At 38.8% G+C, this 26,990-nt stretch overlaps 1 protein-coding gene across 2 annotated transcripts in view; it reads left to right on the top strand.

The window, feature by feature from the left end:
• Positions 1–411: 411 nt before the first annotated feature.
• LHFPL3 (LHFPL tetraspan subfamily member 3) overlaps positions 412–26,990 on the top strand; it is a 576,163-nt gene continuing 549,584 nt past the window's right edge. The window contains exon 1 of one of the 2 annotated variants that reach the window (XM_025379621.1): positions 412–956. In XM_025379621.1, the coding sequence (XP_025235406.1) occupies positions 518–956 (439 nt within the window). In that variant the 5' untranslated portion in view covers positions 412–517. The remainder of the gene's footprint in view (positions 957–26,990) is intronic. The other variant, XM_025379622.1, reaches the window with a different exon arrangement.

The following is a 26,990-nucleotide window of genomic DNA, read 5'->3' on the forward strand; positions in this document are numbered from 1 at the left end:
GATCCCTATGGGTGCTCCTGCCACCTTCTTAGACTACTACCCTCGCCCTCCTAATCCAGGCCCGCTTCTTTGGCTCGTGTCCACCCCTTGATGGGCGTTCCGGGGTCGCCGCGGTCCTCTGCGCCCCTGGGCACTGGCAGCGGGGAGGGAGGCGGGAAGCGGAGTGGGGGGCGCCCCAGGCTTGCGCGCCGCGGTGCTCCACGAGGGATTTGCCGCCTTCAGCTGCAGCAGCTGCAGCGGCGGCGGCGGGAACAGGGGTGGAGAGTGGTGAGGAGGGCCGGAGCCCGGGCCAGGAGGGAGGAAGGGAGGGGAGCCGGGAGGCTGTGCCAGGCGAGCCGGAGGGGTGCTCCGCGCTCCCCCGCCCTCCTTCCGGGAGCGAGAATGCAGACTCTGAAACTGGTGCTGCTGGGCTGAGGCGGAGGCAGGGGAGTTGCAGCGCGCGAGGCTCCGTGAGTGTGTCTCCTGCGCGCGGAGAGGCGGGGGGAGGCGGAGGACCAGGAGGAGGAGGAGGGGGAGAATGCCCGGAGCCGCCGCCGCTGCCGCCGCCGCCGCGATGCTCCCGGCTCAGGAGGCTGCCAAGCTGTACCACACCAACTATGTGCGGAACTCGCGGGCCATCGGCGTGCTGTGGGCCATCTTCACCATCTGCTTTGCCATCGTCAACGTGGTGTGCTTCATCCAGCCCTACTGGATAGGCGACGGCGTGGACACCCCGCAAGCCGGCTATTTCGGGCTCTTCCACTACTGCATCGGCAACGGCTTCTCCAGGGAGCTGACCTGCAGGGGCAGCTTCACGGACTTCTCCACGCTGCCCTCGGGCGCCTTCAAAGCCGCCTCCTTCTTTATCGGCCTCTCCATGATGCTCATCATTGCCTGCATCGTTTGCTTTACCCTCTTCTTCTTCTGCAACACGGCCACTGTGTACAAGATATGTGCCTGGATGCAGCTCACCTCTGGTGAGTGCGCGCTCACCTCCGCGGAGGCGGAGGACCCCGGGGCGCCCGAACCGGGGAGGGGCCAGAGTGGGAGGGACGGGGGCTGTGAGCGCCGCTGCGAGCCCAGCCGCCTAATCCGCTCAGGCGTCGAGGTGTGTGTGTGGGGGGGGTGGGTGGCGGGAGCCCAGCGAGGCCGGAACCCCCGGGGTTCCCCAGCCCCGGCGCTGGCGCCTCGTCCCGGGGCTTGTGTGAGCCTCCCAAGTGTGGGGGATGCCACCCAGAGGGACGCGCCGGAGACAGGGCGGTTGTGGGGCCGAGTCCGCTCAGAACTATGGTTGGGGGCGAAGAAGTGGCCGCTTAGAGAGATGAGGCTGGGGGTCCGTGCTGAGGGACTAAGGAGGGACTAACAGGGCGAAGTGAAAAGCGAATTTGGAGAGGTCGTAGTGGAAGGAGCAGCCAGCCTGCCCTGCCCCTTGCTGCTGGGACTATTTCTGTCATTGATCCTGGGAATGGGGGCGAGGGGCGGTGGCTGGAGTGATACTGCTTCTCAGTCCCGGGCAGTTATATATGTTTGCTCCTCCATCTGGAGGTGAAGAGATGTTTCTGTTTTGGGTTTCCCCCTTGTAAGAAAAATGTAGCTTAGAACATTCTTTAGCAGTTCCTCAATGTCAAGTCTTCAGTTTGCCTCCTTGTCCGTGCAAAGATCCTTCCATTTCATCTTTAAACAGAGAGAAGTCTTTAGTAAATCAAGATTCCTCAAAATCTCATTTTTGGAAAGTGGCTTTGGGGAAGTGGGCAGAGAGGAGAATCTGTTTCATTAGTATCTCCGCTCACTCTTTGCCTGTGGATGATATTGTTGCCAGCTGGAAGCTATGAAAGTACTTTTTTACTGTGCATCAAAGTTACTTTTAACCCAGAAAGAATGGGGTACATTTCCTGGTGACTTTGAAGAGTCCTGAAACAAAATTGACTCCTTACTGTACTTCCCCTGATGCCGATTGCCTCTCTGCCAGCCACCTTGGATGCCCTCCCTTCTAAAGTAAAGGGTCCAATGGTCCTGACAACTTTCTGTTCCAACATTGTTGAGATCCTTTTGATTTTATGGATGGTCTGGTTGTAGAAGAACACTGAATATCTTAGGCAGCTAAACTTCTCATTTGCATTTTATTTTATTGTTCTCATTTTTAAGATGTTTCAAGATTTTGTCGTTTATTGTATTCCTGGGAAGGCTTTCGGGGGAGCAGGGATTCAATCCCTGAGTTTACCAGAGTGTTGTAGGATGAGTGAATACTTCAAGGTGCTGGACAATAGCGTTAAGGTTCATAATCCTATACTGTTAGTTCGATAACGAAAGATGAAGCTTGTAGGAGACTACACTTGTGTGGAAGTACTTATTTTGTGTTTTGTCTCGCCTGATTTTGATTTGCCATATATTGTAAAAGTGTGTATGTGAAAAGCAAGAAATAAGCACCAGTGGAGACTCCCTGCTTTACACATACCATTATCGCCCTGAAATGTGAGTTCTGCGTCTCCTGCACCGCCTTCTGCACCCCCATCCCCAACTTTTTGTAGCACCCCCTCACTCTATGTTTTTATATATAATGTTAACATTTATGGCCATTTCAAGCAGAATAACTACGATTTGGAATAAATTCACATATTATGGCTGTTCTTGACACTTAGCTCTGGTTTGACTTTGAAGAGAAGAGGACACACGAGATGCAGATGCTGTAGAAAAAAATTGACCCTGCACAGCTAATTTTAATTTTTCTAAGTTAAATGACCTATTTAGAGAGGTGATTCAAATTACATCGTTTTTCAAAGGTCTGAAAATACTTTGCAGGTGCTTTCTCAACAACACACTCTTCAATGTTTGATTGTTATGAGGTTTCATACTCCAACCCCCCGCTTTTTTAAAGGACAGAAAGAAAATGATCTTTGAGAAAGAAATACCAGCTTTGAAGTTAATACAAACTGCAACCATTACAAGGTTTATTTTGTTTTTTTTTTCCTTTTCTCTTTCTGGAATAGAGCACACAAAGATTGTCTGTCCTGGAGTAGTGAAATATAATGTTGTTCTCAGGCATTTGACATCAATGTTTATCCTGTTTTCCATGTCATGTAAAATGTGGGATAGTTTTTGTACTAAAGATGTAAGGACATTTACTTCATTTTGGAGAAGTCCAGATCCTTAAGTGACATACTTTTTAAAACCTTTATTTGCAATTATTTGGTATTTTTTTTCTAGGTAAACTATAGGACATGATTTTGTTCATTAGTGAAGTGTATCAATAAAAGAAGAATGGATTCTGATGACAGGTCAAATAAGAATCTGTCACTCACTCACAGATTTTTAAGGAATAACATATAGAAGATATTTCTAAAGAATGTTACATTTAACATGGTTTTCAGGGTTTTTCTAAAAAAAAAATTAAGTCTCATGATACTAACAAAAAAATTAACATACTATTGTAAGTTACTTTGAAAGTTTAGTCTAGGCCTGGTGCAGTGGCTCATGCCTGTAATTTCAGCACTTTGGGAGGCTGAGGTGGGTGGATCATTTGAAGTCAGGAGTTCAAAACCAGCCTGGCCAACATGGTGAAACTCCATCTCTACTAAAAATACATAAATTAGCCAGGCATGGTGGTGGGCATCTGTAATCCCAGCTATTTGGGAGGCTGAGGCAGGAGAATCTCTTGAGCTCGGGAGGTGGAGGCTGCAGTGAACTGAGATTGCACCACTGCACACTAGCCTGGGAAACAGAGTGAGATCCCATCTTAAAAAAAAAAAAAGTTTAGCCTTTAGACTGTTGCTTTTTAATGTTAAGTAGCCTTCTCCTGCCTATTGTTTGCCTGTACCTAGGCTAATCTCAAGTGTAATTTGATAAATATGAAAGATGAGACCTTAATGTACTATTTGCTTATTAGAGACTGTTTATCCCTCATTGGAAATCAAACTATTCACTTGTGTATTTAGTTATCTAAGCATTTTTAATATACTAACATCCTGTATGTAGTCAGGTAGAATATAAAATCCTATTTCTTTTTCTTTCTTTTTTTTTGAGATGGAGTCTCACTCTGTCACCTAGGCTGGAGTGCGGTGGTGCGATCTCGGCTCACTGCAACCTCTGCCTCCTGAGTTCAAGCGATTCTCCTATTTCAGCCTCTTGAGTAGCTAGGGCTACAGGCATATGCCACCACACAAGGCTAATTTTGTGTATTTTTAGTAGAGACAAGGTTTCACCATGTTGGCCAAGCTGGTCTCGAACTCCTGACCTCAAGCAATCCACCTGCCATGGCCTCCCAAAGTGCTGGGATTACAGGCGTGAGCCACCGCGCCTAGCCAAAATCCTATTTCAAGTGATACATTAAGATGATGAAACAGGAGACTTCTTATATTACAATATAAAAAATTATTATTTTTATGATTCTGAACGATGAACCAGAAAAATTAATTTATTTATTGGACCTGAAAATGATGTTGCTCATTCATCTAGGCATGTGAAGCACATTTAATTATCGTGCTGTTATGAACACTTACCCTCTCCTTCCTCACTCTAAGTCTTTATCAAACACAGTAGCGTGAAACTAGGAAGCACAGAATTAGGAGTTAATATATCATACTGTCTTTGGATGTAATCCTGTATGTACAGACCATGTCTTATGTAAAAACTGGAGACATAAAAATAATACATAAAATAAATAATGATAATAAGAGATATAAAACTTTCCTAAATCTGTAGAAAGGCAATTTCTTCAGAAGGAAAAAAAAGAGGCTTTTCTTTCTGTGTGATTTCTCTGACACTAAAAGGAAAGGAGTAGATTTATAATTGGTCAAGCAGGGTAATAAAGTCCAGATTTTTTTTTTTTTTTTTTTTTTTTTTTTTTTTTTTTTTAAAAATCAGGATGGAAAGGGAATTTTCTCCCCCTGGGAACCTGATTTTCTGCTTCTATGTTCTTGTTCTCTTTAAGTCATTTGTTTCCGTTGGTTTCTGAGTCTGCTAATAACCACATTTTATAAACCACGTTTTGTTTGTTCTAGTGACTATAAGCCATACCTTGAATTGTTTCCAGAAGCCCATGTGTTCACCATATTAGGCAAAATAAATCTTTTGTTTTCTTTTTCTTTTTTATAAGCTGAAGTATTCAGGTGGAATTTAAGGTTTTGTAGACATCTGTCATGCATTTCTTGGTCAAAGGCAGCAGATGAGGGAAGATACTTGCTTTCATCTGTGGAGATGGGACACCTGATCCAGACTGGATTTTCTCATTAAGGAGAGATGGGGACAGAATGGGTTGTATTCCCCTGATTCCTCATCTGTATCATGCTGAGTGTACCAGCAAGAAGGGCCACCAAGATGGCAAGGCTTTATGGCAAAGCCTGGCTATGGCAAGGGGTAAGGGGTGAATTGTTTAGTCTGTTACCCCTAGCCTCCCAGATTTAGTTCTGCCAAATTCTTTTTACCCCGCTTGCTTTCTTAAATTTTATAACTTTGTCATTGAGGTGAGATGAGAATCACCCAAGGTAATCACTGTATTTCTTAGCCTGCAAGAAGAGCCTTTGAAATGTTATACCATCCTATCTTGTGGCACCCTCCTGTTTTCTTATAAATCTCATTAGCATTTGAAATTACAACACATTTCCATGTTTATTTAATTTCTGTCTTCTCCACTACACCGAAAGTTCCATAAGGCCTTGCCTGTTTTTCTTTATACAGCATAGAGGTCAAAAGCATGGAAACTGGAGTTAAAAGATGTAAGTTTGAAGCCTGGCTGTGGCACTTATGGACTGTGTGACCTGGGGAATTAATCTTTCTATGCTTTAGTTGCTCATCTGCAAATATGCGTATAATTGTACCTGTCAGGAGACTGTTGCAAAGACTAAATGAGCTAATGTATATACTTGGTGTCTGGTTTATAGTAAGCAGACTCTCTATGAGTGTTGGGTATGGTTGCTGTTGTTGTCTTGCTATTATTACTATATGCTGGCATATAGTAGTATGTACATATAGTAGCTATTCAACAAATTTTTGTTGAGTTAATTAATTAAAAAAGAATGAATAATTAGGTGAAGAATGAAAGGAAAGAGGACTTTAAATGTCCCATATGTTGGGCTGGGTACAGTGGCTCACACCTGTAATCCCAGCACTTTGGGAGGCCAAGGCGGGCAGATCACCTGAGGTCAGGAGTTCGAGACTAGCCTGGCCAACATGGTGAAACCTTGTCTCTACTAAAAATACAAAAACTAGCCAGGCACGGAGGCGTACACCTGTGATCCCAGCTACTCAGAAGGCTGAGGCAGGCGAATCACTTGAACCCGGGAGGCGGAGGTTACATTGAGCTGAGATCATGCCACTGCACTCCAGACTGGGCAGCAGAGTGAGACTCCATCTCAAAAAGTAATAAAATAAAATAAATTTCCCATATGTTGTGGTGAGAAGTGAATGCTGTGTACTTTGAAAGTCATGATACTCATTTCTCAGTGGTGTGTGGCATCACTAGTAGTGACCACACTGAAAGAACTATTCCTTGTTCTTTGATGACAATGGTTGTGACTTGACACCCTAATTTGTGATGAGCTATTTGCCATACAGAGGCTTTCTGATGTGTAGGTAATGATCTTTATTACAGCATTGGGAGATAATTGTATCTCAGGCTTCGGCAAATTTTCCCTTACCATTTATTTTCTCATTAAAAATCCCCATGTCTTCCAAAATGGAGGCTTTATGTAAAAATGAAGAGATTGGGTTTTCTTTCATAAAGAGCAGGGACTTGTTCTAGGTTAGATTTCCTTATGTACCTTCAGGAGCAATAAAGACAGGAAAAGACATATTTTCCAGGCTTTCCCACTTCTTACTTGGCATCAGTGCAGATGTGCTCTTGGACTCCCATGGAGCCGCCCAAGCCCTCTCTGATAGAGTGATTCTGAATGTGCTGAGCTCTGATGGGGTGCTCAGAAGAGGGGACAAAACCGGGATGTACTCAGGTGTAGACTCAAGTGTTCAGGACAATCTTCTGTCCTTACCATTTGGCTGGTGCTGAGCAGTATGAGAAAGTGAGTTCTTGCTCCAAAGTGCTGCTTATGCATCCTAAGTTCAGTGCCATGGAGTGACCCTAAAGAGAGGCTTTTCCTCTACCAGAGCATTTCAAATCTTCTCCCACATGTAGAGGAAAGGATGCGTACTGCTGGAGGGGGCAGTTTTTGTTTCCTAACAACAAAAATAAAAAAAGAATTTTTTATTTGCCGAGACAAACTTACAAGAAAGTGATCTGGAATAATTTAGAAACATTTCCCTTATATGTAACGTGACAAGGAATGTGGCAATTGAAGAGATGTCACATATATTAAAATATATTAATGTGATGTCAAAACAAACAGTTTTTATAAAAGTGAGATTTTAAGCAAACATCTGTGAAAAATAACCGGTCCCATATAACCCATACAATATATTGTTAGGAATTTTTTCTTGGTGCAAGGCTGCACATTTAACAACTTTTCCACTGTAAAAATATAATAAATTACTTCTATACTTCTGTAAGTAAATACTATAGTAAAAGTCTAACCAGAATGTGCTATCAGAGGCTTAATATGAAAACACCTATTTGGTAATTTTTGTTTGGCATGTTGCTACCACCCAGGAAAGAGAATCCAGATGGCTAGGCTAGTATATTGCACTGTAGGTACATACCTCAGAAATCTTTCAAAGGGAGTAAAATGAAAAAAATAAAGAAAGAAAGAACAGAAAAGCATATAGCTAGAGTGCTAGAGTTCCAGTATGTGGCTCAGTGCACTTCTGTGTGTGGTATCAGGAGATAAACTATGGGGAGAGGAGTAGAGAGAATTTTGGATCACATTGGCACAAAGCAAATGACACTCTAGGAGAATTCTACTTTGAGGGCTTGATCTCATGATAACTGGGCTAGTTTTAAAGTGTAATTTCCATAATATATTTGAACTTTAGGAGTCAGCACCAACTTTAATTAATGTGAATTTTCCTTATCGTAATAAGTCAACTGGAATTTTTATTTGATATGAGGAAAGATCAAGGAGCTGACCTTTATTCTTTTTTTTTTTTTTTTTGAGACAAAGTCTTGCTCTGTCACCCAGGCTGGAGTGCGGTGGCGCAATCTTAGCTCACTGCAACCTCCACCTCCCAGGTTCACACCATTCTCCTGCCTCAGCCTCCCAAGTAGCTGGGACTACAGGTGCCCACCACCATGCCCAGCTAATTTTTTTATATTTTTAGTAGAGATGGGGTTTCACCATGTTAGCCAGGATGGTCTCGATCTCCTGACCTCGTGATCTGCCCGCCTTGGCCTTCCAGAGTGCTGGGATTACAGGCGTGAGCTACCGTACCCGGCCGACCTTTATTCTTAATAATAAAAAGAAGATAGTAATAATGATGGAGAGCAAGAGGCTGCTTCATATAGCAAATAGTAGATAAGTTATTTGATGACTTAAACATAATGCTGTTATAAAGAATCACTGAGGCATTTGAAAAACAGAAATAATCTCCCTCAGCATCCTAAATGTTTACATAACTAATATCATAATTAAAGACATAAGTGCTCCAATTATGTCGACAGTTCTATGATACTCCCACTGCACAAGATCCTGATACTATTCATAGTTTAAATTGTCCTTACTATAATCTTGAGTGCATATCTCACCTTTTTCGGGAAAAAAAAAAAAACCCAGAAAAATAAGTGGTTTGCAAGGGGAAGATAAATACTTTTTCCACCAATATAGACATGAACCATATCTGACTACTATTGGGTAGAATGAAAGAAGAAAGCAAACCTTTTGGAAATAGAGTAGCTGGCACAGAATTGCGATACTTGAGTTCTGATATTTTCCCCACCCTAATGAAACCAAGGGCTGCAGCAGGGTAGGGGCTGCTATGTGTGCTCAACAGGAAGAAAGATCCTAAATGATTGTCTGAGTGAAGTTGATCTTCTAATTGCATGAAATTTTAAGATTATCTCTTATCAATGAAAGGGCTTAAGTAGAAGGGCAGTGAAAAATAATGAGATAAATGAAAAATAGTTGTAGATCTGAAAAGAGGCCCTAACTCAGAAGCAGACATGCACAACCTAACTAATCAAGGGAGTTTTCCACATTCTTTACCTGTTAGAGAACAATGGCAGATAGGATTTTGAAGGGGATTCAACTTTAGCTTTCGTACAGAATGCATCACAGACCCATTTATTTAAGTGTTTGTAGACTCCTTCTGGAAATAGTCTGGAGGGAATGTTTTCTGCATGGCCCTTAGTTGGTTTCAGTGAAGATCAAGAGTGAGGTGCTGCAAAATCAAAATGGGAAATGTGTATTATAATTGACAGAAGGCTCAGTATTAAACAAACAAACAACAACAACAACAACAAAAACAGCCAAACAATCCAGCTGTGAAGAATGGCAGGGATAGTGACACCAAAAGTAAATGAAGTATGAATAGTAAAGAGGCAATGAAATTCAAGGTTGGAAAACCTGTGGAATTTTGTAACATCAAATGCCTGTTGAATTTGATACAATAAATGGCTTAAAAATATATTGGCACAGGACAAGCAGAGAGCTGGAATATGTCATATGGTGCAGAGCTGTGTGCAAATTCCAGTTTTTAAGAAAGAAAAATTATGGCTTTACCCCCAATCAAGGAATTATAATAAACTCTAAAATCAAGCTATTTAAAGGGAGAGATACTAGATGTATGGCAGGTGGAAATAAGGAGAAAGGTTAAAATAAGGCAATGTAAGAAAGAATAGGCCATTGTAAAATTTGATGAAAAGCATTTCTATAGTTTCTCTTTGAAAACCTAGTTATAAATTGTGAGTTTAAATTGATTTCTGTAGTATAATGCCTTTAATGGGGAAAGGGTACTTACAGTGAACATTTGGGTAAATACATTTACAGAACATTTTAAGAACATGTATAATTACAAACTAGACTAATTGAATTCATCCAAAATTCAAATGATTAATAGCCAGCGATATTGTGGATCTGTGTGATGCCAAATGTGAGTTAACTGAATATCTACATTTTAACCAGTTGACTGGACAAAACATAGTACTGACCACTTGACATGTTATAAAAACCTTCATAGAGAAAGGAATGCTCTATTGTAGTGTTTTAAAAACCATGGTTGATGACCTTTTAATGGTCATAGTATCAGTTCGTAGATAATCAACATTAGAACTTGGATTAAAACAGAGTAGAAAATACTAATGCAAGGCATATAAAAAGGGTCTTACGAAACTTTTATTTTCTAGAAACATTTACATATTTACACACGTGTGTGGACTAGATTGCGACGTAAAATGTATTACTTACTGTAGGCTGTAGTCACAATGTTTGAACAATACTATTCCAGAGAAAAGATGATTTAGTGTGAATTTAGGAAAATAATCATCTCTTCTTTGGAAAATTGTGGAAGATTTATACAAGTTATTCATAGCTAATTTTGTATTAGAAGCTAGATTAGATAAAACATACTTAAGCAATTTGAGACTTTTTTCCTTTGGTTTTATTTTCTCACCTCCATTTATGACTTTTATTGCTAATGTATCCCCAATTAAATTGTGGGTTGATTGAAAGTTAGACTTATTTTTAATCAAAATCCAGATGTGATTTGATTGACCCTTTGTGCTATAAAAAATGACATGGCCCACCTCTGAGAAACAATATGGCTTAAAAACCATTTAACAAAATTATTTAACCTTGTATCAAGTAGATATAGACTCATAGGCTTTTGAATGTTGGACTGATATTAAAAATCATTTAACATAATCTTCTCATTTTCTTGATTAAGAAATAATAATGGCCGGGCGTGGTGGCTCACACTTGTAATCTCAGCACTTTGGGAGGCCAAGGTGGGTGGATCGCCTGAGGTCAGGTGTTCAAGACCAGCCTGACCAACATGGTGAAACCTGTCTCTACTAAAAATACAAAAATTAGTCAGGCGTGATGGCAGGTGCCTGTAATCCCAGCTACTCGGGAGGCTGAGGTAGGAGAATCGCTTGAATCCAGCAGGTGGAGGTTGCAGTGAGACAAGATGTTGCCATTGCACTTCACCCTGGGCAACAAGAGCAAAACTGCATCTTTAAAAAAAAAAAAGAAGAAGAAAATAAATAATGGTAAATACTAACTATTGAGCAACTACCACTTGCAAAAACTTTTAGCTTAACCCTCACAACAATCCTACAAGGTTTGTATTATTATACCCATTTTGCAGATGAAGAAATTGAGGCTTAAAAAATTACTCAAAAGAACTTGTTAAAGGTCATAGAGACCATAAGTGGTTTAAGCCAAAATCAGACTCTTTCCCTGGCCTACAGCATGTTTCCACTAAGTCTGAGAGAAATTCAGAGTCTTGCCAAAATAATACCTTGGAAAAATTGAGATCAACACGCATCTGATTCCCACTGCAGTTCCATTCTACCACTTTCTTTTGCCACCCAATGTAACGTCCATTTGTTTAGTGTAAGTTTTCAATATGCATTTTCACCATTCTGTATCACCATGCAAGGAAGGAGCTGCTCTTTACAGGGGAAATAATTATGTATTTACCAGAATTTCCTCTTCAAGCATACTTATGTGTGATGAGCCAGCCTTCACACCATCCTTTTCATTTCTCTAACCTAGAGTCTGCAGTGGTTCTTTTCCCCTAATGCCCCCTTGGTTACACCTCTGAGATTATTGCCATTAGTCTTAGACTGTGAATTCCTACAGGACTAGAGCAGCATCCACATTATTGGCTCTATGTCATCCAGTTTTGCCCTAAATTAAATGCAGTGATGTTCTTAATAGATTTACTTATTGATGGTGGTGGTGAAGATGGACAGAGTTGCTAAGGCATAGACACAGTTCCAGAGAAGGTAATAATAGACTTGAGCAGTTTCTGGGGGGATCAGGGTGAGGAAGGGAAGCTAGTGTGTGGTCAATATTTGCATCTTGACCTGTCATCTTATTGGCTGGATGACTTTGGGTAAGTCATCTAACTATTTTTGACTTTTCATTTTCTTGACTTAATTTTTCTAAGGCTTATACAATTCTATTCCAGATTTTTAAAAAAGGAGATTGCAAGTTATAGACATTTAAAAAATAACATCTGCTAACCAAATGTTGCTGTGTATTTACCAAGAAAGTAAATGTTAGGCAAACCATCAAGGATAGAGTGAAATTAAAGCAGAAACAAAATAAAGAAAAACTAGAAAGACAAGTAGGCATCTAAAGTTAAATTTTCTCAGTCTAATGAAACTTTAAATAAAATCTCTTTTCTTTATCCCTAGGATTATTGAATTAATGCACATGAAACACTTAAAATTGTACCTAGAATATAGTAAGCACTCAAAAAATGTTAGCTATGATTACTGTTACTACTACTACTACTACTAAAGAGATCAGGGCCAGAGGCATGGTTAGTGTTTACAAAATTTAGTAAACAGAAAAAATTGAACTTACAATATACTACCTAATGAAGGCAATTGAGTAGCACAATTTGTGTATGCTGGATCTACTTTGTTTTGAGATTAAGAAAATGGTTACGAGCATTTTTAGTAAACTGCGCGGTGTTATAAAAATGCTATTGTGATCCTTGAATTGTATGCATTACTAACAAAACAACAGGTTCAATTAAGAGTTTAATTTTGTGTTAACAGGACTAGCTCTTCCATTTTATTTGTCTGGAGTAATGACTCAAAATAATAGGAATGTATTTTGGAGATCATTTTGAACTGTTTGATAACTGCAACTAAACAAACTTAAAAAAAGGAAGCCATGTTTTGAGGAATGCATGGCAAGACAGTTTTTTAATTGTGTTAAGACCTGAACATTTAGTCATTCTTACTAAGTTCCTCCAAATGATAGAGAAATATTATCAGCTGTTACCCAAATTATTTCCTCTTCACAGTTATTGAAAGCAAAATTGAATATTCTCCATCTCTAATAACATCAGGAACAAATTAGAAATAGCATTTTCCTCTGCTATTCAAAATGTAACTATAATACATTGAAAATTAGGTTTCTCAATCCCTTATCTGTGAATCTTTATTGTTTTCCTAAGCAAAGAAGGTAGTGATTTAAAATTTTCAGATTTATGCTCAAATGAAGATTACGTTGTTCTGTTTTCATTAACATGTTAAGTCCTTGTATTTCTTTAGCTTTTCTAAAGAAAGTTAAAAAGCAGCAACAACATTGCTTCTTATAAATGTTTCAAAGTCATTGGTTTTAAAGTCATCAGTTTATTATAAAATCAGACTATCAAGTTTGCTGTGACTACATCTATGACTATGATACAAACTACTGGATTAAACAATCAGCAAAGGAACATTCTCTGCTTTACATATTCATCCAAATTCCTTTTGTGGTGACTATTTAGAGCTGATTTTGACAAGAGAACTTACTAAATAAGCTTGTTCGACCAGATTGTTTTTGGAGATGCCAGTGAGCATCACTGAGCAGTCTTGAAGTCCATGGTGAATAGTTCTGCTCTTCCAGACCTCTCAGTCTTTGGAAGGGCTTTCCAGTAAGATGAGCTGGGATGGGGAAATGGGTCAGTATCCACCAGCCCCAGTTCACTTTGCTGAAGACCCCTCCATTGTCGGCAGGATGGGCTCTAGAGGGAGCTCCAGCCCTGTCATCTTGTATTTCTCAGAACTTTGCCTTTTACAGGGTCAGGTCCAGAGTAATTTTTCTCCCTGACACTGCCTGTAGGATGATATTCTAGAGGACGGAGGGTGGAGGATAAAATATGAAGGTTGAAAAAGAATAAGAAAAAGGATTTATCAAAAAACAGAGTAGAAGAGAAAACTCCTTTACCTACAAGGGAAAAGCCAGCTCCTCCTGAATATTTCTGCAGCCCCTTGCCTTAATATAAAATGCTTTGAAATCCCTCTCTATAATTTATCTGACCTTTGAAGAAGCTGCTGTGACATCCAGTGGCCTTGTTTTTTGGAGAACTCATTGGTATGGTCATCCCCGTCAGGACATTTTGGTTGTTGTTTCTTAGACTGGAGATGGATGCATGGGAATGACTTGAGCAGGTCCCTGGATAATTCAAAATAAATTGAGGAATTCAGAACTGTAAGATTCTAAACAGCCATTTGGTCTTGGTGGTCATGAGCTATGCATTATAGTTATATCTCTGCAGGTGCCTGAACTTGTTTTGAAAATTTAAAAAGTAGGATTGGAACATTTCTTGGGAACCTTTAGGGACTTTTCAGAATTCAAAAAATAATGTTTAAGGTAACTCAGAACATGGACCGCAGTCATAGGCAAATAATGCTTCACAAAATAAGAATGAAAAACTGGGCACCTAATTTAATTACCGGTTCCTACCTACATATTCCAGTCTCCATTTCCTTAAATAAAACAAAAGAAAAGGAAAGGAATGAGTTCCTGTTATACCCACAAATAGCATTATCCACTGAACACTACTCAAAGAAGACACAAATTCTCAAGCTGGTTCCTATTTTATCTCTTTAGGAAACTGAAGTGTAGAAAGTTCTTTAGAGGAAAATTTTCCAAAAGCACACTTCCCTTCTCTAAATCAATACTTTTTTCTATCTTATACTCAGAGAGCATTCTTTTTAATTCTCACCAGAATTTTCCCTCATTAGCCCCAATGCCCTGCTATGGCCCCAGTACCCACTAAAGTGTCTGTGGGTGAACAAACCAAGTAGAACATTTGAAACTGTACTGATAGTGCAATTTAATTCAGCATGCTAGCATTACTGTGGGAATGCTTAGAATGTTTTGGCCACACGTAGTGTGCAGAGAACAAAGGAGAAAATTCTACAATCAATATGAGTTTGCATTTCATAAGGGCTGTTCCCTTCTTTTGCATATTATTAAAGAATTTATTTATTTTTTTGCAAAGTCTCTAGAAAGCCAACCAAATGATTGTGAGAGGTGGTCCCTATACACTAAAGTTTTAATTATAATAGAGCTATTCAAGAAATGGAATAAGTCTCACTTATAATTCTTCATCTCCAACTCTTATGATGCCATGAGCAGTTCATTTGAAATTTTTCCCCAAATGTGTTAAAGTATTATCCAAGTTTAGTGTAGAAATATGATTTATAAGAAGCCAAAGGCTGGGTGTGGTGACTCACGCCTGTAATCCCAGCACTTTGGGAGGCTGATGAGGGCAGATCATAAGGTCAGGAGTTCGAGACCAGCCTGGCCAACATAGTGAAACCCAGTCTCTACTAAAAATACAAAAATTAGCCGGGCATAGTGGCACATGCCTGTAGTCCCAGCTACTTGGGAGGCTGAGGCAGGAGAATCGTTTGAACCCGTGAGGTGGAGGTTGAGGTGAACTGAGATCACACCACTGCACGCCAGCCTGGGCAACAGAGCGACACTGCGTCTCACAAAAAAAAAAAAAAAAAGCCAAGCTTGAATTTATACAATGAAAGAGAAGGTGATTTAAATACCTATTGTAGTTATAAATGTTATTTAGCCTAGCCATTCAGTTTGGTTTTGTCTCACACTTGCAAAATGAACCATTGTTTCACTTCATCTGCCTCATGTTATGAATAATATATTTTACATTTGTGTGTGTGTGTGTGTGTGTGTGTGTGTGTGTGTGGTTTACAAAAACCATACTAAAGCGACCATTTGTATACCTGCTGCCCACTCCCCTGATTACATCCCCTCTCACCCAGAAGTAGCCACTTTCTTGAGTCTTGAGTTTCGCGTTTATTACCTTACATTTTCTTATAGCTTTATCACTGATGTACACATTCCTGGGTAGCATATTGTTTAATTTTGTCTGTTTCTGTTTTTAAATGAAATGCTTTTAATATTTCACCATTTAGAATGACATATGCTGTAGATTTTTATTTTTGCAAATACTAATTAGGTTAAAGAAGCTCCCTTATATTCCTACATTGATAAGTTTTTAAATTGTGAATGTAAGTTGAATTTTATTGAATGCATTTCTTGCATCTATTGAGATGATCAAATTACTTTTCCAAATTAATATATAGTGACAAGATAATTATAATTCTGGATTTTCTAATGTTGGAGTAATTGTGCATTTAAAAATGAAACCAAATTTGCCATATATCATGAGATTATATTGCTAATATTTTGTATATTATTTTTGTTTTTAATTTTTTTATTTCAGTAGCTTTTGGGGTACAAGTGGTTGTTGGTAACCTGGATGAATGGTATAGTGGTGAAATCTGAGATTTTAGAGCACCTGTAGCCCGAGTTGTCTACATTGTGCCCAATGTGTAGTTTTTAAATCTCCAAGAAGGGGGAGATTCACCCTCTCCCTTCTGAATCTCCAGAGACCATCATATCACTCTGTTTGCCTTTACATAGCCATGAAAACATACGGTATTTGGTTTCCCTTTTCTGAGTTACTTCACTTAGAATAATGGCCTCCAGCTTCATCCAAGTTGCTGCAAAAGACATTATTTTGTTCTTTTTTATGGCTGAATAGTATTCCACGCTGTATATATGCCACATTTTCTTCAGCCACGCATAAATTGATAGGCACTTAGGCTGGTTCCATAGCTTTGCAATTGTGAATTGTGCTACAATAAACATATGCATGCAAGTGCCTTTTTGGTATAATGACTTATTTTCCTTTGGATAGCTACCCAGTAATGGGATTGCTGGATCAAATGGTAGATCTACTTTATAATTTTTTAAAGTATTTTCATGAGTAAAGTTGGTCTTTTTTTGTTTCCTTTGTCATACTGTCTTTACCTAGTTTGGATAAGAGTGTTATATAAGATTCATGAAAGTTGAGAAGTCTCTCTCTTTTTCTGTCTTTGAGAAAAAATTTTGTGTATGAATCAAATGATCTGTTTTTGGAATGTTTAATAGAATTATCACATAAAACTGAGCCTTGTGTTTCTTTATGGAAGGATTTTTATACTACTATTACATTTCTTTAATTGTTATAGAATCATCTAAGCTTTTTATTTCATCTTGAGTCAGTTTGTAAAGATATATTTTCCTAAGAATTTGTCCAATTATTTTATCTAAAATTTCAAATTTGTTGGCATACAGCTACTCCTAATATATTCACGTAATAGTATAAGGGTTGCTTGTGTATTCTCTATTTTCTTTAGCTCAGTGTTGCCAAAGTTTTGTTATCGTCTTTTTAAAAGAACCAGCTTTAACTTTGTTGATTTTCTCCATTACATTCTGCTGTCCTATAGCATTCATTTTTGCTTTTTAAAATATTTCCATTTTCTATTTTCTTTGGGTTTGTTCTCTTGTTCCTTTTCTAACTTTTTAATTTGGTTACCAAGTTTGTTAATTTTTAGCCACTACAACTTTTATGGGAAAACAACCCATAAAATAGGTTGTCTATGCTGAGATTTTTGAAAAGGTTATTATTATAAGTTTTGAGCAGGAATTGCCTGCAACCATTATAAGCATCATATAAAATGACAAAATTCTATGTTCATTATAAAAAGCTCAAGTTACTTGTTAAAATATTTACAAGTATTTCTGTGGCATGGTTTATACAAATTACATATACTTGATATTTAAGTTATATTCAATATATTTTTAATATTTAGTACTTTATATTCAATTTTTTCTTATGTTACATGATGTAAATATAATAAATGGCTTTACAAAGTTACATTTAGCATAATAGATGATGCTCCCAGATACCTTCCCATTTATTCTAGCAATTGCTATTGTACTAGTATCATTTTCTATGATATGAAAAAGCTGAGAAAAAACTCTTTACCACTAGTGGTCAGTTGATGCCCCCATGGTTAATGTCAGCTTTAGTGCTCCATTACATCTTTGGATTTTTGCTCTGTCTTTTTTCTTACTTCTAATAATGTCTTACTTTACCATAAGCTCAGTCATACATGCTTTTTAAAGTTTTGAATTTTTATTCCTTTTTTTTTTTTTTTAGACAGAATCTTGTTCTGTTGCTTAGACTGGAGTGCAGTGGTGCAATCTCGGCTCACTGCAACAGCTACCTCCCGGATTCAAGCAATTCTTCTGTGTCAGCCTCCTGAGTAGCTGAGACTACAGGCATGTGCTACCATGCCTGGGTAATTTTTGCATTTTTAGTAGAGACAGGGTTTTTTCATGTTGGCCAGGCTGGTCTCAAACTCCTAACCTCAAGTGATCCACCCACCTTGGCCTCCCAAAGTGTTATTCCGTATTTTTAAGTGTTCTAGTTGTCAGGGTTTTTTGGGCATCTGTTCTGCTGTATTGTCCAAAATGTAAGTTCCATGAATAATAGTCTATTGCCTTTGCTTAGCTCTGTGGCCACATGAACTCCAAACGTCAAAGTGCCAAGTCACCACTTTGGGTCATTGCTCAATGGGGAACAGGATGGGAGAAATGGAGACAGATGCATGCAAAGTAATTGTAGTTTCTGAACTGACTACTTAAAACTCATGAATCTCTCATACTGGGTTAACATCATGGTTTTCTGAGATAAACTATATTAGGAGCAAAGGAGTGAAGGTCTCCACTTCCAGTGACATACATATGTAGTGTAGTTGATTTCTTTTAGTTCTCCTATAAAAATAAAAATGCCAAATGAAATAATAGAAATATTGTAATTGGATTTTCACTCCTGTTCTTCTTGCACTCATTCATTTATCCTTCCCTGTTGCATTCCTTTTATGTGTATTAGAGGAGATATGAAGACTAACACACTTTCTAATGTTGAGGATCTCTTCGGAATTAGTTTTCTTCATAAGACTGGAAATAATTTTGCATTACTAGGAAGAAAACTATGGCGGCCATTATACCATACTAGATAAGTGCATAAGTTCCAAAGCCAGAACATCTGGGTTTGTGCGGTGGATACTTCTTTTACAGGGTAATTGTATGACCTTAGACCACTTCCTTAGCCTACCTGTGCCTCAGTTTCCTCATCTGTAAAATGAGGATTAAAAATAGTACCTATCTCAGATCTGGTACACAGAAAACATTGATAAACATTAGGTATTAGTATCACCATCATCACCGTCTTATCATCACTCTAGAAAGGTAGTCCCAGAAAGAACAAGAAGTATAAAGGACCGGCAGATTGCTCTTCTATAAAAACTCCAGGTGACCTAACTGTTTTATTTCTTTTTTAATCTAGAAAAAAAAATCATGCACATTTTGGTGTTGCCAAGCCATTGCTACCCCATTATTTATTGAGAAAGGTCAATCCTTTCCATACTAGGCCTTTCTAGGGATTTGGTAATAGTGAGGGGAGAACAGAACAAGGTATGAAACTTTCCAGGGGTGCGTCCCCTTTTAACCCTCTTTTTGGAGTTAGGAATTGGGGTGCTGTAGAATGATATCATTGAGGCTCAGGCGAAGGGTTGCAAGGAGCTGTAATGGCTCCTTGTAGCCTGTTTACTGGAAGCTTCCTAAGGACAGGGACCAGGCTGTTTTACTCTCCACTGTAGTTTAGTGCCTAGGTTGCTTGTTATTGAGAGTTTGCCTTCTTTTCTAGCTGGGCGCAGTGGCTCATGCCTGTAATCCCTTGGGAGGCAAAGGCAGGTGGATCACATGAGGTCAGAAGTTCGAGACCAGCCTGGCCAACATGGCGAAACCCCATGTCTACTAAAAATACAAAAATTAGTCAGGTATGGTGGCAGGCGCCTGTAGTCCCAGTTACTCGAGAGGCTGAGGCAGGAGAATCACTTGAACCCGGGAGGTGGAGGTTGCAGTGAGCCGAGATCACCCATTGCACTCCAGCCTGGGCGACAAGAGAGAAACTCCATCTTTAAAAAAAAAAAAAAAAATTGCCTTGTTTTCTAATACACGAAACTGATGTCACAATCCAAAGCTTTCTATTAGAAACTGGTATAAAGACAATTTCTCAGCTCTTTTTAGAGAAAGGGTTAATATACCGATTTTTCCCACAGAGTCAGTGCAATGGGAGATCGTATCATTTTTATGTGATCTAAGCTCTATTTAAGAGAACAGATTTGGCGGGGCTCAGTGTGTCATGCTTGTAATCCCAGAACTTTGGAAGACTGAAGTGGGTAGATCACAAGGTCAAGAGATCAAGACCATCCTGGCCAACATGGTGAAACCCCGTCTCTATTAAAAATACAAAAATTAGCTCGGCATGGTGGCACACACCTGTGATCCCAGCTATTGGAGGCTGAGGTAGGAGAATCACTTGAACCCAGGAGGCAGAGGTTGCAGTGAGCCGGGATCACCCACTGCACTCCAGCCTGGGCGACAAGAGTGAAACTCCATCTCAAAAAGAGAAAACAGATTCAATTTTTATTTCAAGATTAAAAGCAATGAACTATGAAACAAACTTGTTTATGCTTTAACATCTTGTGTATTAAATATGGAATGACACATACTCTAAATGGCTCACCTTGACTAGGGAAATTTGGCACTGAAAAAAAGATTCTCTGTTAAAATCAGATATGTAGGTCCTATGGTTTGTAATGTTTGACCTTAACACAAAGAAGAAAAACATTATAGAGCCAAGTAAACACTAACACATTAGAGAATAAACCTTGTTTTTAAACAGATAGTTTTCCAAAAGAAATTCTTTTCATTCTCAGCCTTCAAGGTAACTATAAAATCTGAAAGCTGAGCAAGGTGGGAAGATCTAGAGGACAAAAGAAAAAGACAAAAAGACACTGCAGTATAGTTCAAGATGCTAAACAGATGAGACTGGCACATGTCAGAAGCAGCAGTGACCTTGTGCGCTTCGTACCATCCCTGCTCCATTTAGACATTTATACAATGGTTGCAAGAGGAAGACTGATCAGGCAAAGTCTAATCAGGGAGCTGAAGAACTTTATTCTCCTCGTCCTCCTTCTACCACTCTTCTCCTTTTTCTCCTTTGCCTCCTCCTTTTCCTTTCATCCTCCTCCCTCTCTTCTCCTCCTTCTCTTCTTCACAAATCTGGCTTGAAGTTAAAATTCTCTGGGAAGACAAAAATGCATGACATTTATAAATGAAAAAAAAAAAACCTATATAGGTAGAGAAAGAACATTTTACTTAGAAGCTAACAAAAAGACAATATGAGATAATAAAAAATTAATTCAAGTCTCCTTCAAAATATAGCAGCATCAATTTGCTGCTTTGCAGAGCAATAATAAAGTGGTGTCCTAAGAGATATTAATAATTGTTTTTTCTTATAAAATAATTGTTTTACCTTTTCCACTGTTGTGAGGATTTTTTAAAAAAATAAACCCCAAGAAATAAGAAAAATGTGTAGAATCTTGAGTGCAGTTGTAAAGTAGATATTGAAAGCTAGAGAAAAGTGTTGGGAAATGAATTATTCTGTATAATAAACCCCAGACATACAAGGGAGCCCTTTTATGATATTGCTCAGATACATTGTTCACAAGGTTTCTTTAAGAAGATGCTCATTGCCTTTGATTTTGAAATGACTTTGTGATGTCTGGCTGCTATGGTAACTGCTATTTTATTAAAAAGTAGCATTTATAGCATTAGGAGAAATACCTAATGTAGATGACGGGTTGATGGGTGCAGCAAACCACCATGGCACGTGTATACCTATGTAACAGACCTGCACGTTCTGCACATGTGTCCAAGAAGTTAAAGTATAATTTTAAAAAAGTAACATTTAAATCTAAAATTTCTAACTTTTTGACACACTATTCTAGAGTTCCTTTACACTTACCCCACTTTCCAACTTACCACATATTTGCTATAACCTTACTTTTTGGAAATGCCTTTATTTCCCTTTTTTTAAATATGGTAGATTGGTATCATTGTCATGTTTGAGTAAAGATTTAGTGTTATTGCAAATCTACTTCCTTTTGCTCACAATAGTGCTATTTGCTGACAGCTTTCCTTATACCAAGTACTATTCTAGTGCTCTACATATTATCTCATTTAATCCTTACAACAATAATATGAGGATTATTATTATTATTATTCCCATTTAACTGACAAGGAAATGGAGGCACAGAGAGATTAGGAAATATTGCCCAGGATCATACAGCTACAACTGTCCAGTATTGTAGCCTGTAGCCACATGTGGCTACTTAAATTTAAATTTAAATGAAATGAAATTAAAAGTTCATTGTCTTAGTTACACTAGCCACACTTCAAATTCTCAATTAGTCTATGGGACTAGTCGCTACTGTATCAGAGGGTGTAGAACAGATTGTCTCTATCATTGTAGCAAATTCTATTGGACAGAACTGTTAGAGAAGCAATGAAGCCAGTCATAAACCTAGCGGATTTGGCAGTTTCAAAGTCTAGACTTGTAACTACTGTGCTGAACTGTCTTTTTCTCCCTTCCATAAGAAATAAAGGGACTAGTGTAGACAGTCTATGAGTTGATGTTAACCAGAAGTGGATAAAGGGCAAGACTGATGAATAGAGACTGAATGGGAGATTCATTTATTCATTCCACAAATGTTTATTGAGCCTCTGCAGAGTGACCAGCTGTTCTAGATGCTATTGATACAGCAGTGAACTAAACAGATGGGTTCTGTGACCTCACAAAGTTTACATTCCACTGGGGGCTGGTAGATACAAACAAGTAATTAACTATATAATCTATCAGGTGATCATAAATACTATGGAGAGAGAAAAACAGGGTAAGGGTGATAGGGAGTGCTGATGAAAATGTCTCTTTGGCCAGGCACAGTGGCTCACACCTTTAATCCTAGCACTTTGGGAGGCCAAGGTGGGTGGATCACCTGAGGTCAGGAGTTCGAGACCAGCCTGGCCAACATGGTGAAACCCCATCTATACTAAAAATACAAACATTAACTGGGAGTGGTGGCTCACGCCTGTAGTCCCAACTACTTGAGAGGCTGAGGCAGGAGAATTGCTTGAACCCGGGAGGCGGAGGTTGCAGTGAGCTGAGATTGTACTATTGCACTCCAGCCTGGGCAACAGAGCAAGACTCCTTCTCAAGAAAAAAAAAAAAAAAAAAGAGGAAAGAAATTGATAAGACACCATTTAAGAAGTGACTTGAAAGAAGAAAGTGAAAGAGGAGAATTCCAGGCAATGGGAAGGGAACGTGCAGAGGCCCCAAAGCAGAGATCAATGAGTCCAGTTAACGTGGTTAGTACCATGTAAATTGGCAGCCATCTAGAGAAATCCCTTCTCTTCCAGATCGTCATACCTTATGTATTTAGGCTTCTTCACCTTGAGTCTGATGTTACCTTTCTTCCCTGGTTCTATTACATCTGCCTTTGAAAGTCAATAGAGCCCATTTCACTTCTCTGATAAAATATATATTTTTTAGTTTGCCAACTTTGGAACACAAAGCAAATCTTAGCACTCTTCTATGATTAACCTTGACTTCAAGGGATTGCAGGATCATATTGTTTGAAAAGTTTTTCTACTTGTCATGGGCTCCTTCCTCTAATAAACAGAAACTAGCCTCCTAGACCAGAAGTTACTATATGTAAAACCAGGCTGATAAAATTATTTTTCAGGAGAAAATTAAGATGGAAGGAGACTAAATTATAGTTTAAAATTTTACTTCTAGACTCAAGTAATATCCTTAGAAGCTTCATTTTTTATTGTTAATAGTTTGGCCAAACGTAGAAAACAAATCCTAAGTGTTTGAGCAAATTTACAGTTTTCAAGATGGCAACACATTGACGTTCTATAAGGATAAATTCAACCTCTCATATGCCAAGTATTAGGAAAGATTTTATTCTTATACCTAGGAATTTCCATAGCACCCTCCTGTCCTGACCATCAGCTGTGCTTCTCTTGGTCTCTACATCCTGTTACATCCAAGCCCATCCCTTTTTCTCTCTGTTAAGACCCTAATACAACTAGGCCAGGGGCAGTGGCTTATGCCTGTAACCCCAAAGTTTGGGAGGTCATAGCAGGAGAACTGCTTGAGGCCAGGAGTTTGAAACCAACCCAGGCAACATAAGGAGACCCATCTCTACAAAAAATAAACAAACAAATAAATAAATAATTAGCTGAGCTGGGGCAGGATGATCCCTTGAGCTCAGAAGTTTGAGGCTGTAGTGAGCTATGATCTCACCACCGCACTGCAGCTTGGATTACAGAGCGAGGCCCTGTATAAAAAAAAAAAATCTAGTACAACTAGATCATTATTCCCTTCTCTAAATTGCAAAAAGAAAATGAATAATATATGTAAATTATTACTATTATATTTATATTTTAATCATAGAAAATGAATAATATATGTAAATTATTACTATTATATTTATATTTTAAGTGTTTTACATATGAAGTACTTTTACATGTAAAATCCTTAGAATACTACCAAGTAAGTAATAAGAACTTCATAAATATTAGCTATTATCATTATTATTCTCAGCACTCTAACCACTTTCTCTGCTTTATTAAAGCAGATCTTTATTAGATGCCTTAATAGATGCTTCAAGGCATCCAATCTACCTTCCTGCAGCTGCCTTTATCTTCCAACCCCACCCCTGTGTCCTACACTGCTCATGTACAATGCATGTCCCCTTTGATGAGCACTGCTTCTCCTCATCTTCCTAATGTACCCTGCAAATTGGAATTCCTGACTCTGAATCATGTAGTAGGCACTACTGAGATTTCACCTGTTTACCACAAGCATTTTATAATCTAAAGGAAAGATCTCAACGCGGAGAACAAAATGTCTGTTTCTCCAGGGGTAGAGATCTCTCCACACTTTTCCCTCAGTGCAGGGCAGTTCACGTGGCCTCACTTCTACCTCTGCAGCCAAGAGTTCTGGGTTCCATGGATGTGGGCAGGATCCAGGTATAACCATGAGTTCCTGGCTGCTCTTTCAGTAACAGTTGGGGCTTCCCAACTCCATTTAAAAACAGTCTAGAAAAACTCGAAGGTTGGCAGCTGAGATAGAGTGAGTTTCCAAGTGCGTTGGGTAAGTGCCTGATTTCAGTGGGGAGCCTATAAGGGCTACCCAGAAAGGCGATTATCCCTCTGCAGTTCTGGATGCCTCCCAGAGGCTCCTAAGAGATTAAAATTTACTGATTTTTGTTTGCAATGTATGTAAAAGGAAGCAGTGAAGCCCCTACATGTTCATGAAACCAGACATTTTATTCATTTTATGCTCCAAACGAACAACAGCAGCAAAAAGCCAGCATATCATGAGCCAGACAATGGAGAAGTGTAAGATATTTGGCAGCTTTTAATGTTGGAAAAATTCATGTATTAAAACTACCTGTGCTTATAGGCAACTGCATGGAACAGGAGTAAATTAGGGTGCACCATGTTGCTGAGGTGTGATGTCAGATGAGACCACATGAGGATGGTAATGTATCTGAGAGACCACAATTTTCTCAAAATATCTTAACAATTCTGTCATTGAATCACATTAGTCTTTTTATATTTATGTTTCCTCAGGCCTTGGTTTGGGCCTGTGTTCTTGAAAGACACAATGATAAATTATTCATTTGTATATAAATAAAGGCAGCAGATTCTGGATGGGAGAAGTATTTGCAGAGTGAAAGTAATTCCTGTAAGATAAAGGGTGATTCTGAATTATGGCACCTTATTTTCTTCATCAATGCCCTGTTAACCTGAAGTTAAATAAGCTATGGGCATTAGAGCCTAATAGGGAGGGAAGGATGTGCTTCAAACTGGTGAGCAGAACCTGCATAAACTCTGAGTGATATTAGCCATTTCTATTTAAGGAGCCTTGGGATATACCAGTGTAGTTCTGGGCACTTTATACACAGTGCCTTTGATTTTCTTAACCCTCCTTCAGTGTTGATTTTGTTTTTTGCTGATGATGTAGCCGAAGCTCAGAAAGGTTATGTGACTTGTCCAGAGCCTACCTGGTAAGTGGAAAAGCAAGTTTCAGTTCCATGTCTCTCTCTTCCTTTATATATATATATATATGTTTTAGTTAGTTCCTTTTATTCTTATTTCCTCATTTCCCACTCTCATTGGCTTCCTCACCCACTGACAAACCATTATTATAAGTCTGATATGTATCCTTTTGTTTGTATGGATTCTTGTAAAAAAAATCTCTATTGTGTTCCTCCATTTTTAATTTCAGTAAATGGTATTCTGCTATAGATTTATTTCTCTTGTTGTTATCCATTTGTTTATTTTTAAACTGTTTCCACACAGTGCTAGGTTTTGAAGCTCCACCCACGTGACTGTATGTACCTCTGGCTCGTTATTGCTGATGACTGCACAGTACTCCAGAGTTGCGTCCACCACATTTCCGCCCTGTCCATTGCCCTGGCAACAGATGCCCAGATTGCCCCTAGATTTCCACCACACCAGATAACCGGGAAGTGGACATCTTGTACACATTCTTTGATGAGTCTATGTGGGATTGTTTGGGAATTGCTGGACCATAGGGCACACATATATTGACTTGGACCACATTGGGCCAGTTCGTTGCCGTCCAGCCTGGCTGCTCCAGCCCCCACGCATCTGCCAGCAGTGCAGAGCAGTCTTGCATCCCCTCATCCCGACTGGCGCTTCCAGTTTTCTCATTTTTCTAATTTTCTAATTTTGGCCAGTCTGATTGTATAAAGTGATATTTCATTGTTTTAATTTGCATTTCTCTAAATTATTAATGACTTTGAAAATTATCTCTTCATATGCTTGTTAGTTGAACTTTTTCTACTGCTACCCTGTTGTCCAGTTCAGGAGATGAAGGTCATGGTCAGGATTGTGACCATCTCTCTAGACTAGCATTGTTCATCTAAAATATAATGCCACCCACATATGTAATTGCACAATTTCTAGTAGCCACATTAAAAAAGGTAAAAGGAGATAAGTGAAATCAATTTCAATAATATATCTTAACTCAATATATCTAAAATACAGTAATTTCTACATATAACCAATATAAAAATTATCAGTGAAATATTTTATATTCTTTTTGTACTGTCTTTCAAATCTTGTGTATATTTAACAATGAAAACAAATCTCAATTTGGATGCTAAATTTTCAATGGTCAAATTGAAATATAGTCACTTTATGCAAGTGAATTTTTGTTTAACCAAAATATATTTTACACTGCTTATAAAATTTTGGATATGCCTGATTATTAGAAAGCTCTTCTTGTATTGGGCCAAATAGTACTGCTTTCCATGACCGCATATAAAATGTGTAATTCATCTTGGAGAGAACATCCAGATAAGCCTTGAATTG

The sequence above is a fragment of the Theropithecus gelada genome, chromosome 3 (genome assembly GCF_003255815.1).
Source record: "Theropithecus gelada isolate Dixy chromosome 3, Tgel_1.0, whole genome shotgun sequence".
Lineage (NCBI taxonomy): Eukaryota > Metazoa > Chordata > Mammalia > Primates > Cercopithecidae > Theropithecus > Theropithecus gelada.